This window comes from Rosa chinensis, chromosome 7 (genome assembly GCF_002994745.2).
Source record: "Rosa chinensis cultivar Old Blush chromosome 7, RchiOBHm-V2, whole genome shotgun sequence".
NCBI lineage: Eukaryota > Viridiplantae > Streptophyta > Magnoliopsida > Rosales > Rosaceae > Rosa > Rosa chinensis.
Genome location: NC_037094.1, coordinates 22,239,515 through 22,253,624, shown reverse-complemented (window position 1 = coordinate 22,253,624; position 14,110 = coordinate 22,239,515). Strand labels below are relative to the sequence as shown.

The window sequence follows — 14,110 nt, the reverse complement described above, 5'->3', positions numbered from 1 at the left end:
TCTGTGGGAAACCCCGTTAAGACCAAGAGAATGTCAACCCGTACGGCTTTCCCTATTTTGTCATCATCTGCATTCTGCAACAACAATCATCCAATCATTACTCATCATACGTCAATTTCTCATATCTTTGGAAACAGCAGTCGAGTTGTTTGAGCAGCTATGTTGATGCTGGCGACGTTGTTTCAGATGTTGAATCTTTGTCTTGTTCTTTCAAATGCCTCGTCTTCTGGTCTCTCACTGGCAGATTGTTTTATCATCTTTTCATGTCTTATATGGTGGAGGCGTGGCTTGCATGGCACTTATATATTCCATGTTCTCTTCTGTTCTCCAAGCGCACTCTCCATTCGCAGACTCTCTCTCTCTCTCTCTCTCTCTCGTTCGTTTTCGGCTTCTGGTTTGAAGGGTCTTGGTGTTCGGTGATTATCTCAAGTGGGCTAAGCAGTCTGCTTGAGTATTCTGCTGGATTTGGTAAATTTCCGCATTTTAATCATCTTTCTGATGACTGTGTTTTTGTTGCTCACCAGATGTTTCATTCAAGTTCTCTGAGAGTTTATGGTTACTTGTTTAGTTTACGTTTTAGTCTTCCATGTTTATAATTATGCTTTGAAAAGTGAGATAGGATCGATTAATGAGATTAGTTACCAGTGATCGAGGTGCATTGGAGATTTATTTTCCATGCTCATGTGAATATTAGTTCCCTCAGATAGTGATGAAATAAGAGGATCATTTCTCATAGATTGATGCCGCATTTTCTAAATAACGAAGCCTGATTTCTCATATTTCGAAATTGGTATAAGAAGCTGTGGTCTCAAGAAGTTGGAGGAATCATTTGTGACCAACCTTTATTAGATGTGTGTGTATTTGCTCTTTTTAACTAAATTCAACATCTTTTAATGACTACTTTCCGGTTCTACAGATTCTCCATCTTTGTGTTTCTTGTTGAGGCTAAGACTGTATGGCCGCAATGGATACATCAATTGCCCTTCAGCCTATTACGCAGGAAGCTGTTGATCTGGTGCATGTTCTAGACCTCTTTTCATTTATGTTAAACCATGATGCCCCCAAATCTTATGTTGATCGTAATAGGTTCTATTAAACTAGTGTGCATGATGATTTCCTCAGGAAGTAGTACTTATTTACTCGTCATATGAGATCATTTTGAGTACCTCTGCTCTTGATGAACTGGACAACAATCCTCTTGGAACAAAAGCATATTTGTGGTCTAGTACATATAGTCTAATTTTTTACTTTCAGTGTTTGTTGATGAAAGGAGCAATGTTTACTTTGTTGCAAGTTGGGAGTGATAACTACTTTTCTAAGTTGCCTATATCTAGTTCAGAGTCTAATGTATTTAATAGCTATTAAGGCTATCTATTTTCATGCCTCATAGACCGCTTTGATCCATCTTATTTCAAAGGCTGCTACTTTTTCTGAACTTGAATATGCTGGCAGGAGAACATCCCTGTGGAGGAAGTTTTTGAACAATTGAAATGTACAGCAGAGGGTCTCAATTCTGAGGAGGTGCAAAAGCGTCTGGAGGTTTTTGGTTTCAACAAACTTCAAGAGAAAAAGGTTTCAAAGAACTTGTTTCAGATTGTGATCTTTTCGCCTATTGTGATTTTGCTATACAAACGCTCTCTTAAGCAGAAAATTTCTTTGAATAGGCTTCCACCTTCTTGTTATATAACTATCTTTTGCTTTGCAGGAAAGTAAAATACTTAACTTTCTGGGGTTCATGTGGAACCCTTTGTCTTGGGTTATGGAAGCAGCTGCAATAATGTCAATAACTCTCGCATATGGAGGCGTAAGTGACTAGAAGTACACTTTATTGTTAAAAAAAAAAGAAAAAGGTTTCTGGACTGACTTCTTAAAATTAATTCCTCTCAGGGGAGAAAAAGAGACGTTGAGGATTTCTGTGGAATTGTAGCACTACTCCTTATCAATTCAACAATAAGCTTCATCGAGGAAAACAATGCTGGAAATGCAGCTGCAGCGCTTATGGCCCGGCTTGCTCCAAAAGCCAAGGTTACCTCGCTATTTGATTTCTGTACCAACCACTTGATTACATTTTCTTTCTTTGCCATACCGAAGATTGTTTTTTTCGATTTTCTCCATGTAAAATTGACATTTCATCGATTCTCAACAGGTTTTACGCGATGGGAAATGGAATGAGGAAGATGCAGCTGTGCTGGTTCCTGGAGACATTATTAGTATCAAGTTAGGAGATATAATTCCTGCTGATGCTCGCCTGCTTCAAGGAGATCCTTTGAAGATCGACCAGGTAGCTAAGTTATATTCTAATGTGTAAAAAATCATGTCTAGCTTATACTCTTTTTCATTCTGGAAACCATAGCTTAAGATCGTTTATATGCAGGTGCATTGACATTTGAATATGAATATGATTAGATGCATCACTTCATCATATTGTTATGTTATTTCAGAATTTCAGTTCCAAGTTTTTTTTTTTTAATTATTATTCTGTTTTCTTTTCAGTCTGCTCTTACAGGGGAGTCTCTCCCAGTAACTAAGCATGCCGGTGAAGGAGTATACTCTGGCTCAACATGTAAACAAGGTGAAATTGAAGCAGTTGTCATCGCAACAGGAGTACATACCTTCTTTGGAAAAGCTGCTCATCTTGTGGAAAACACAACACATGTTGGGCACTTTCAGAAGGTTCGTTTGAGAAATCTTTCGCCTTAGTGGAGTCAAATCATGTTCATGTTGGTAGAATGTGAAGCCAATGGGCATGTTTCATATGATAAGCTTTTGAATATAGGATCAGAAGCATAACCAATTTCAGTTTTTGAATTACTGAATTACCATATGGACTACTTGTTTCAGGTCTTAACAGCCATTGGAAACTTTTGCATCTGCTCAATTGCCATAGGTATTGTGATTGAACTAATTGTCCTAGTTCGTCAAGGAAAGAGTTATCGTTCTAAAATAGATAACCTTCTTGTCCTACTTATTGGCGGCATCCCAATTGCTATGCCAACTGTTCTCTCTGTCACCATGGCCATTGGTTCTCATCGTTTGTCTCAGCAGGTATAAGAAACTTCATTTGATTTAAAACCATGAAATTTCAGCTTTGAGTTGGCTCTCTTTAGTATGGAAATCAAAGTGAGAGCTTATCCGAGTTTTATTTCAGGGTGCAATCACAAAGAGAATGACAGCCATTGAAGAAATGGCTGGGATGGATGTGCTCTGCAGTGATAAAACAGGAACTTTAACTCTCAACAAGTTAACAGTGGACAAGAATCTGATAGAGGTGATACTTTTTTTATCCTGTCATATGACTTTCTTCCCTTTCCTTTTTTTTTTTTTTTGGTTTCACGGATTTTGCAGTGAAATATGCAATTAATCTAGCTCATCAAGCTAAATGCACATTTTGATGGAGTGTTCTGCACAAAAGAACTATTGACAATGCCAACAGTTTCCATACTTGATATTATAGTATTATACTGAAATACATTTTGCATCTACCAATATATGAATATAACCTCAATACTCTGGGAAAACCATATCTATGAATAAAGTACCTGTTCTCCGAAGCTGTCTTCTTGTAACCATATGTCTCAAGATTAATTTTCAGCTGCTTAGGTCGCTTGCACAAATTAATATGAAATCTTATTGTATTTTCTTCAGATGTAAATTTCATATCGGATTTATTTGACATTTGACTTGCTCTTCCATTTGCAGGTGTTTGCTAAAGATGTTGAAAAAGACTCGGTTGTATTGATGGCTGCAAGAGCTTCAAGGTTGGAAAATCAAGATGCCATTGATGCAGCAATTGTTGCAATGCTGGCTGATTCTAAGGAGGTAGTAGACCTTATAACTGAAAATGTTAATGCAATTCTTACAGGCTTGTAAAAATGATTTTTTTAGAGAAACTGGACAAGAATATGTGATTCAATGTAGTGATTTCTTTATTAAAGGTTTCATTGAGCTGAGTTTTTCTTCTTGCTCAATTGTAAGGCACGAGAGGGAATTACAGAAGTTCACTTCCTTCCTTTCAATCCAACTGATAAGAGGACAGCACTTACATACCTAGACAAAGCTGGTAAAATGCACAGAGTGAGCAAAGGTGCACCAGAGCAGGTACTTAATATATCCATTCAAAATATTGAAATCATATCTCACATGGGAAATGATCTAACCTTCCAAACCCTTCTATTTTTAATCTTATAGATACTCAATTTGGCATGGAACAAATCAGATATTGAAAAGAGGGCACACACAGTAATTGACAAATTTGCAGAACGTGGTCTTCGATCCCTTGCTGTTGCACGACAGGTAACCAAGATTTAATCATGTCCCTGATAATAGATTTCTCTTCCTCTGATGCTAATGGATAATGATTTCTGTAATTTACAGGAAGTACCTGCTGGAACCAAAGACAGTCCTGGTGGACCTTGGGAGTTTGTTGGTCTTCTACCTTTGTTTGATCCACCACGTCACGACAGTGCTGAAACTATTAGAAGAGCTCTAGATCTTGGTGTGAGTGTTAAGATGATTACAGGTATTAAAAAGTGACATTTTTCTGTTTTCAATTCAATGGAGACTGCTCAGTGTAATAAACTAATTCACTTGACTAGACTTTTGATGCAACTTCTTAGATTCTTACTGATTCCACTCCAGCCATATCAAAATCTAACTCTAATTAGTTTTCAAAACTTTTTTTTGACTACTCTATTTGTTTTACTTTCCCAAGGCGATCAACTGGCAATTGCCAAAGAGACAGGGAGACGACTTGGGATGGGCTCAAACATGTATCCATCATCTTCATTGCTTGGTGAAAATAAGAATGGCTTAGATGCAAGTCTACAAATTGATGAACTCATTGAGAATGCTGATGGTTTTGCTGGTGTCTTTCCAGGTAATGTTGGTTACGCTTGCGTCACAGTTTGCTAACGTACTTTGCATTGCTTCTATTTGACTAGATGCTTCATTTCAGAGCATAAATATGAGATCGTTCAGCGATTACAAATTAAGAAGCACATAGTTGGAATGACCGGTGATGGAGTTAATGATGCACCTGCCTTGAAGAAAGCAGACATAGGAATTGCTGTGGCAGATGCCACAGATGCTGCTCGTAGTGCATCTGATATAGTACTGACAGAGCCTGGATTGAGTGTTATTATTAGTGCTGTTCTGACAAGCCGTGCAATCTTTCAAAGAATGAAGAACTACACAGTAAGGGGATTCTCCCTTCTCATTTTTTTAGGAATTGGACCAGCCTGGTCGTAAATCTTGGATTTCTGTTTTCCGTAATTGCATTTTGTTATGGTTTCCTTTTTCAGATATATGCAGTGTCTATAACAATACGTATTGTGGTAAGTATCTTGTAACGCCTCTTTTATTTGAAAATAGATTATGTACATACAAGCAAACAGAATTGTCAGTTCTCATTTCTAACTGAGTTTGTATAACAGCTTGGTTTCTTGTTGCTAACTGCATTCTGGCGATTTGATTTCCCTCCTTTTATGGTCCTCATCATAGCCATTCTTAATGACGGTGAGAATTATCATCCTTTTTAGTTCTCTTACCTTTTGTCTCTAATCCTATGGATATGAATTCTCATTTTTCTATTATTCTTTTCATTTATTCCATTTCTTACTTCTGAAAATAAATCTGAACTTTGAACTATCTTCCAGGTACTATTATGACAATATCCAAAGACAAGGTTAAGCCATCTCCAGTTCCTGACAGTTGGAAGCTCAGTGAAATATTTGCAACTGGGATTGTCTTAGGGAGTTACCTTGCCGTGACCACTGCTATATTTTTCTATATCATTTACGAAACCCACTTCTTCCCGGTAATTATGCATTTCTGTGTAATCATTGCCAAATAGTTATTGTGTAGGGCCTAAATATAATTGTGAGCGCTCATATTGTAGACTTGATGACAATGAAGAAGTTATTAACATATCTCTCTGTGTCTCTCAGAAACACTTCCATCTAGACCTGGACTTCAAGAAACTCGCTGATCTCAATGAGTCGAGTTATACAGAGACACTGAATGGCCAGCTAGCATCTGTTGTGTACCTTCAAGTTAGCACCATCAGCCAGGCTCTAATTTTTGTAACTCGCTCCAGAGGTTGGTCATTCATGGAAAGACCTGGTCTTCTTCTTGTTGGTGCCTTCATAGTTGCTCAAATGGTAATGATCGCATGCAACTTTTGAAGAGCTTTCAATAGATACTATTAGATGCATATTATGTGGGATCATATAATGCTTTCACATCCTTCAGACTTCATACATTCTTTTCTCCACAAGCAAACTAACAATGGTTCATATTCATGAAATGCTTCATGCTCACAGGTTGCAACAGTAATATCTGCTCAGGCAACATGGAAATTTGCTCAAATTCATAGCGTTGGCTGGGGTTGGACTGGAGCTGTATGGATTTACAACATTATAATCTATATGCTTCTTGATCCTATCAAGTTTTTTGTGCGATATGCACTCAGTGGGAGGGCCTGGAGTTTGGTACTGAACAAAAGGGTGAGTGAGTTTAACCCTTCCATATTGAGTATTTGATTAGACATCTAGATTGAATGAAAGTATGTGCTTGATTTGCTGATCGATCTCCTATATATATGGTTCCATTAGTCTTTCTAATACTACTTACACACATACCTATGTTTCTGCAGACTGCTTTCACCACCCAAAAGGACTTTGGTAGGGAAGCTCGTGAGGCTGCATGGGCAACAGAACAGCGTACACTTCATGGCCTCCCAACTATGGACAAAAATATCTTCCATGAGAGGCACACATTCAGGGATGTTAGCATGATGGCTGAAGAAGCCCGACGACGTGCAGAGATTGCAAGGTTGGTCTCTTTTTCAAGTTTGGACATTGCTAGTTCAAGTTCTTTTCAAGCTAGTAACTACATATATAGAACATATATCTGCATAAACCTTGCTCATTTGGATTGCTGTTTTCCTTGCAATGCAGACTAAGGGAAATTCACACGCTCAAAGGGAAGGTAGAGTCCTTTGCAAAGCTAAGGGGTTTGGACATTGACGTCAATCCACATTACACAGTCTAAAATCATTTTCCACTTCTACTGCAGCTTCCCTCATTGTGTTTCAGTTATATACATTTTTTTTCCTTTGTTTTCTTTGTTGTTATTAATCTTTTTCCATGTATGAGGTTGATGGCACATGGAGCTTGATGATGATTAATAAAAACTTTTCCTATCATGATTATCCATTTTTCTCTTGTTATCCTTTCACCCAATTGAAGCCTACAAGTGATTACAATAGTACTGTGATCATCAAATTACAAAATCTCTTCACCAAATTATGATATACATATCCCCACATATCACTTGTATAAAATAAACACCTGCATCATTTGATGAACAAACGTAACGACTATACTAATACACATTTGAGTTTGAAGTAGTTATTGAGAAAATATTTCTTCAAAAATAGAGTAGTACCATATTACGATCATTGTTTAAAACTCTTCTCCTCTTGTAAATAGTGTTGATGACTAAGATGACATTGTTTTTTTTTTTGATGAAATAAACAACTCATATATATACAACAACTAATTTATTGTGAGTCGAACTCACGACCTCCCACTTGTAAAAAGAAGACTTATGCCACTAGACCAAATGGTAATGGGCAGATGACATTGTTTTTATCACAAAAACAGCAAAAATATAATTAAGTGAAAAAAATCTTATTGTCTTTTAGATCAGAAAATATATCAACATTAACTCTTTTGACTGTTTTGGACCCATCCCTAGCATATATATATATATATATATATATATATATATATATGCATCAGAATGCCAGCAAATATAATGGCCACAAAAGAGTCCCTATCCATCTCAACAATCATTGCACCACAACCACTAAAATTATTGCAACAATAAGAGATTTTTTTTTTCAAATATTGAGACAATAAAGAGACTTTGTTGGTTAATAGAGAATAAAGAGATATTAGATTTTTAATATCTTGATGGAAATTGTGTTCCTTGCAAGCCATCACCATGTTCAAAATAATCTTACCTAATTAGTGACAGAAAGCTGCATATAAACGTGTTTAGCGTAGCCTTTGATCATCCTCCAATCAACATTCTAACAGACGAATGAAGTGCAACAGGCCTCCTCTTGCCATCCCCAACATGCCCATAAAATTCACATGTTCTGTGCCTCTGTGGTATTAATCAGGTGTGAACTAGAGTAAAACACTTCTCTTAATTTTAAAGGGAATGAAATAAACATGAAATTAAAGGTGTCAACAAATTATTATTTTTTTGTTGAATGCGTGATAGATTATTATGAAATTACATCGAATATAAATTTAGATGATAACTCATCATCTAAGCTCAAATGTTGAAGACGTAACACAAAAAAGCATTTCGAATCCTGAAAATCTAAATGCACTGGCTGAACCAATCATCTAGGAACAAACAAACTAAATGCACACATACCCGATTGGAAAAATGGAAATATATTCATATTCATGGTGATAAAGTCAGCATCACTATTCTTCATACGCCTATTACTCGACAAACAAAGAAATCATTGGATTCTGTGTATGGAACCAACCCTCAATGTATTACCGAGACTTTTCCTGAGTTGTACGTGGAAGGTTAATTAGTGCAAAATGTAACCCACTCCTAACTATAGACTTAAGAATTAAATACATGAGTGAAGCATCATTGGCTTGCTCACAAACCGCGCGCTAATCAGAGAAAGTTACAAAATTTTCACATTGCTGACCAAGATGGAATATGAAATGCACCACTTCTGTCAATTCACGGAGGACGTGTGAGACTATCACCCTCATTTTTTTCAACTGCATTCCTCAACCGTCGAGTCAGAACTGGACTACTATGGTCTATGTCTCTTTCCCACATTACCAAAATTTCCCACCTTTTGGGTTAAGTTTACCAGTCCTTCCTCATCATCTTCTCTCCATTTCACATAATAAAGCTCTTCTCTAGCTTTTGTTTAAGTTTCAATTATTCCATATTAGGCTGTTTGTATATATCAGAACTGCACCCCACATATTTCACACCACAAATCAAACAAGCATCCCCACTTGGAAAATCTTGATTTCCAGATAAGATGCATGCCTTAAACATGGATTTTATTGGCCGTCTTCACTTGGGTTGTGCCAATTTCATTCCTTTTGTGCTTAACTTTCTCCTTCTGCATTTCCATCTCTTTTAACGCCTTCTCTGACTTTCTGCTCTCAAATTCCAAGTCATTGCATAATTTGTATTCACTTCCCTCGTTTTCTTCACACCCCCGCTTCCAAAACGACTTCGTTAAACGTGGCCTCGCTTGCTTGGCTCTACATGTTTAGTTGTTTATGTAACTCACAACCAGCTTGCTTAATCTGCAAGCTAGCCTCCAGGTTCTAGATCATTCGCAGCGGTGAATCCTATGGTGGTTTCTTGTTCTTGAGCGTTGTGCGATGGGAATGTAGATGTTCAGGGGGAATGTTATATTGAGGAGTAGATTTCATTGGATGGTACAGCTGTGGTTTTTTGTTTAAGGTAGTTGGGATTTTGGATAATGTCTGTAATGGAGATGAGCTTGTTTCAATCGAAATCTCTGTCTGCTTCTGAGATGGCTCAGGTAGGGAGGATGTACTCAAATTCGTTTACGAGTTTCAGGTACTTACCGGCTGGTGTCAAAGTATCTCCACAGTTCTGTTCTTGCACAGGTAATTGCTTTCACAGTCTTATATTTTCTTATGTGATTTCCAAGTTTTTGTTTTGTTATGCCCTGCTTTGTAGTGTATTAGTTGATCAAAGAACATGGCAATTCTCGATGAGTTTGCAGCTAATTTTGCTGGGTAAAGTACCTAATAAGTACAGCATATGAAAAGAGGACTTATTCTATCAGAGAACAGAAATTTAAGTCGATTATTCTCTCCATTATGTGGCACAAATTAGTCCTAGTATGTAATTCTGTTTCCTCATTAGCTGTATTGATTAGTAATCTTGGAAGTCATTTCTCTTTTAGAGTGCTCAGAAAGTTAGATCTTTGTGGGAATTGAGGCTTTGAGGTGATGAAAGTTATGGATGATTTCTTCTGTTTTTTCGATTTCATTTCCAGGGAATCCTCTGAAGGCTTCTTCCTTTTCTCATCCTTCTAGTTCAAACAATAGATATCTGTCAACAAACGCCATTGGTAGTGTTGGAGGGGATAAACTTGCAGCTGAAACTTCCATATTTCAAATCTTTGGAACAAATGGTGCAAGGTCAAATCTATTTCCTAGAGACATTAGAGTACTTGATGCCTTTGATGATGAGTATGGGGGAGTTATCGTTGATCCAGAACGACTACCAGAAAATGCAGATGCCTTTGCTTACATCCTCCACTCCTCGCTTTCTAATTGGAAAATGGAGGTATCTTCCTATGCCTTTCCCTAGGAAAGTTGGCAACTTTAGTCACTTGGGGAGCCTGATTCTCTGATCCTCCTTAAATATAGTTGAAATGTATGTAGGTTCTACTTGGTTTTATACATTCTGAAACCAACATCTACAATTTGCCTATTTGCATAATCAGAGGCTTGAGTTCAATCTTGTTGTCCAAACATGGTTTTAGTGATGATTATATCCTTTTATTAGCCTGAACCCTAAGCATATACCAAATAATTCAATTTGATTGCAGGGAAAGAAGGGAATTTGGCTTAAGCTGCCGGTAGAACGAGCTGAGCTTGTTCCAGTTGCTGTTAAGGTAACTTCTCTATACATACTTTAAGCTATGAAACTATTCTTTCTTGAGACAACAATCAATGGAGTTCATGTTTTGATCGGTTTCTTTCCCGATTGCACAACTACAATGCTAGCCATTCCTTTCTTTTATCTTGATTATGATTATTCACTGAAAGTGTTGAATACTGGGAGTATATGAGATAAGTTCCTTGGTTTCAGGAAGGTTTCCAATATCACCATGCAGAACGAGGATATGTGATGCTGACATATTGGATTCCAGAAGGACCATGCATGCTTCCCGCTAATGCTTCACATCAAGTAGGGGTTGGGGGATTTGTCATCAATGACAATAATGAGGTATAGTTGCTTCTGTTCTGTTTGCTGCGCACATTATATATCACTTTCCTGATTAATAAAAATATCCTTTCAAATTGAAAGGATAGATAATTCTTATTGCTCCAATCAGATTTGCATTTTTCAACTGGCCCAGCTCTTCCGATATTACTAGGAGTATCAAAGTAGCAAACTTATACATAAATCTGTTGGTAAACAGCCTAATGGGCACCACTCGACCATAGTTGTGAAATGATTCTTTTGTTCTGTTCAACTGACTAGCTGTGGTCCACATTATTGATTTAGATACAGCAAGATTATTATTAGTCAAATCTTTTGATCTGCTTGTTCAGGCTTAAATCAAGTACTAATGAACAGATGACTGATCGCAGGTTCTTGTCGTACAAGAGAAACACTGTGCTCCTACATGCGTTGGTTTCTGGAAAATACCAACTGGCTTCATCCTTGAGGTACTTTATCCAACTTTGGACCTTGAACACAATTTTATAAGTTTCACTATGTTCTGCTTGGAAATTATCTGATTTTTCCTTTGGTATCAGTCGGAAGAGATTTTCACAGGAGCTGTGAGAGAAGTTAAGGAGGAAACTGGAGTAAGAATGTGTATTTATTTCTAATTAAGATTGTATTTCATCTATTGTACGAGTGTACTCTTGTGTTGCAAAATCAACATTTCCAATCAAGCTCTTGGTCTAATAGCTCTAGCTGCACTCTCTTTTGTTTCAGATTGATACGGAGTTTGTGGAAGTTATAGCATTCAGGTAATAAACCACATACACATAATTCTTATTCTTATAGATATATGATAGAAGATGATTACTGTAGGATTTAAGTTTTTAGTGTTATAATCATCATTGCCATACAGAATGCTGCATGTGTTTCTCAGCAAAAAGCATTCAAGTAGTGAAAGAGTTGAAACCAATGCAACTGAACAATTCCTATAAATACTGCATGTGTTTCTAATATTTTCTGTAACTTCCATGTCCAGGCATGCTCACAATGTTGCTTTCGAAAAGTCAGATTTGTTCTTTATCTGCATGCTAAAACCACTATCGACTCAGATTATAGTTGATGATCTTGAAATTGAAGCAGCCAAGGTAAGACTTTGCACTAAAACAGAATTCTAAGCCTATTACTGTCTACAATTCTTGCTTATTACCAATTACCACACCTTACCTTTTTGTTCTGCAATAAAGTTGTGAAATTTTGCCATAGTGGTTTAAAATTTGCTAATGCATGCAAATTTGAGGCAATAAGCTACAGTTTCTTATATGCATCACTTGGAACATTGGATTAGTTGACTTGAAGCACATGCTATTATGCAGTGGATGCCTCTGGCTGAGTTTGTGGAGCAACCACTAGTAAAAGAAGATTCCATGTTCAAGAAGGTCATTTCTATATGCATTGCCCGGCTAGGAAAGCATTACTGCGGTTTATCTTCTCATCAAGTGGTCTCCAAGTTCGATGGCAGGTTGTCTTCCTTGTACTATAACGTCGTTGATACACAAGATTTCAACTGTTCAAATTGCTGAAGCTGTAGACTCACTGCCCAGAAACATTCCTGCCTGTCAAGTCATCTGTGATCTGTTGATGTATATATGCTTGTAACCAAAGCCAACTATTTGGGGTTCACTCCTGGAAAACGTTTTAAGCAAAAGGTTACAAGTAATGTTTAACATGTAATTACAATGTTTTTACTTAATGATGTGTAAATATGTCTTCTGATATAGACAGGATGCATGGTAACAACAACGTGTCATCCTCGGTTATGATCATGTACGAGGTTGTTGTAAATACATTGTCGTCAAATTTCCTGATGTTACTGGATGGATACCATTAGTTTTCCTTGAAATTCACATTTCAGTCATGCATAAGCCAATGGGTCAACTGAAATTAACATAAAAGACTTCAAGTTTTATAGCTATAGTGATTATGAACATTTCCTCGTATACTTAATTCGAATTGTCGGATCGTAAATTCAAATTATGTTTCCTGATATGGGTCCTCCGTCGATGACTAAAACAGCCAAACATCCAGGTAATAAGGGGGTAAAAGACTAGACAATACCATGTGTGGTATGATCATCATGCATCATTGCCTCATGCCATAAGGGTAGGTTACAATACAAGTCACTGGGTCATTCACATCATTATTTTGTCTTGCGATTAGGTGACATAATTCAAAATATCATGATCTTGATATGACATTACTATATCACACTTGACAATGATTCATTATGAAACCTGCTTGTTAAGGAGGACCAGCATTTCTGGGGTTTCACCAAAAAGGGAGCCCTTCCAAAGATGAGCCAGACCGGTCTGGAAATAGTTTATAACCACCAGCAGCAACAGATGTACCTCATTTACAATGAAACAATACTTTTTTTTTTTTTTTTTTGTAAGGGAAGAAAATTTATTAATCTAAGAGATCACAATGACGGAGATGACTCCATAAAATCGCAACTACTCCAATTAGAGAAGATGACCTACTCATATCTCTAAATCTGTAATGTAGAACTAGCAGTTATAGATACTATGAACCGATAGGGACTTAACTCTAATCACATGAATCGCCTTTTCTTCTGGGCTACAAACAATCAACTTATCCCATGAGTCTTGATACATCCTTACAGCCAACCTCAAGAAGAGACTAACCCTCTCCGACACCATATACCAAAACCTCAAGAACGAGATAGTACTTTGGCTGCAATTAGATGTACAAACAATTATTAGGATTCAATACATGTACCTTTTCTTTTTAACAAAAACTTTGTTTTCTTGGTGAGTCAAACTTCGAGCAAAATACTTACATTTTAAAGTGATTATTTTGACAGTTTGACACTCTACTTTGTCATACACTATACCACTTGCACTTTACTTTTATGTAGTTAAAAGTGAAGTGCCATAATCACTTCCTTTATTTTTTGTGTCTTAATTCAAAATGGCTGAAACATTCTCTAAAACAATTTGTTGCAAAGAAAAAAAAATTAAATACTGCAAATTACATATATAGTCATCTTAAATGAAAAACCACCTTGCTCATGTAACACTAGATTCTATCACTTTGA

The 14,110-nt window shown here is 36.9% G+C and overlaps 2 protein-coding genes across 2 annotated transcripts; both read left to right on the top strand.

The window, feature by feature from the left end:
- Window positions 1-419: 419 nt before the first annotated feature.
- Window positions 420-7,050, top strand: LOC112178761 (plasma membrane ATPase 1). Its single transcript, XM_024316973.2, has 22 exons — window positions 420-468; window positions 917-1,015; window positions 1,453-1,572; window positions 1,706-1,804; window positions 1,888-2,025; window positions 2,147-2,281; window positions 2,494-2,673; window positions 2,842-3,045; window positions 3,149-3,268; window positions 3,700-3,819; window positions 3,976-4,098; window positions 4,189-4,293; window positions 4,375-4,519; window positions 4,712-4,876; window positions 4,955-5,193; window positions 5,301-5,333; window positions 5,433-5,514; window positions 5,655-5,815; window positions 5,946-6,158; window positions 6,321-6,503; window positions 6,653-6,831; window positions 6,957-7,050. Exons 2-22 carry the CDS (start codon window positions 956-958, stop codon window positions 7,048-7,050), a joined length of 2,898 nt encoding a protein of 965 aa, XP_024172741.1. The 5' UTR covers window positions 420-468; window positions 917-955.
- A 1,858-nt stretch (window positions 7,051-8,908) lies between these two features.
- Window positions 8,909-12,860, top strand: LOC112175310 (nudix hydrolase 8). Its single transcript, XM_024312984.2, has 9 exons — window positions 8,909-9,695; window positions 10,091-10,383; window positions 10,649-10,714; window positions 10,912-11,049; window positions 11,418-11,495; window positions 11,586-11,636; window positions 11,770-11,804; window positions 12,032-12,140; window positions 12,369-12,860. The coding sequence occupies exons 1-9, from the start codon at window positions 9,545-9,547 to the stop codon at window positions 12,573-12,575; spliced, it is 1,128 nt and encodes a 375-aa protein (XP_024168752.1). The 5' UTR covers window positions 8,909-9,544; the 3' UTR covers window positions 12,576-12,860.
- Window positions 12,861-14,110: the final 1,250 nt, after the last annotated feature.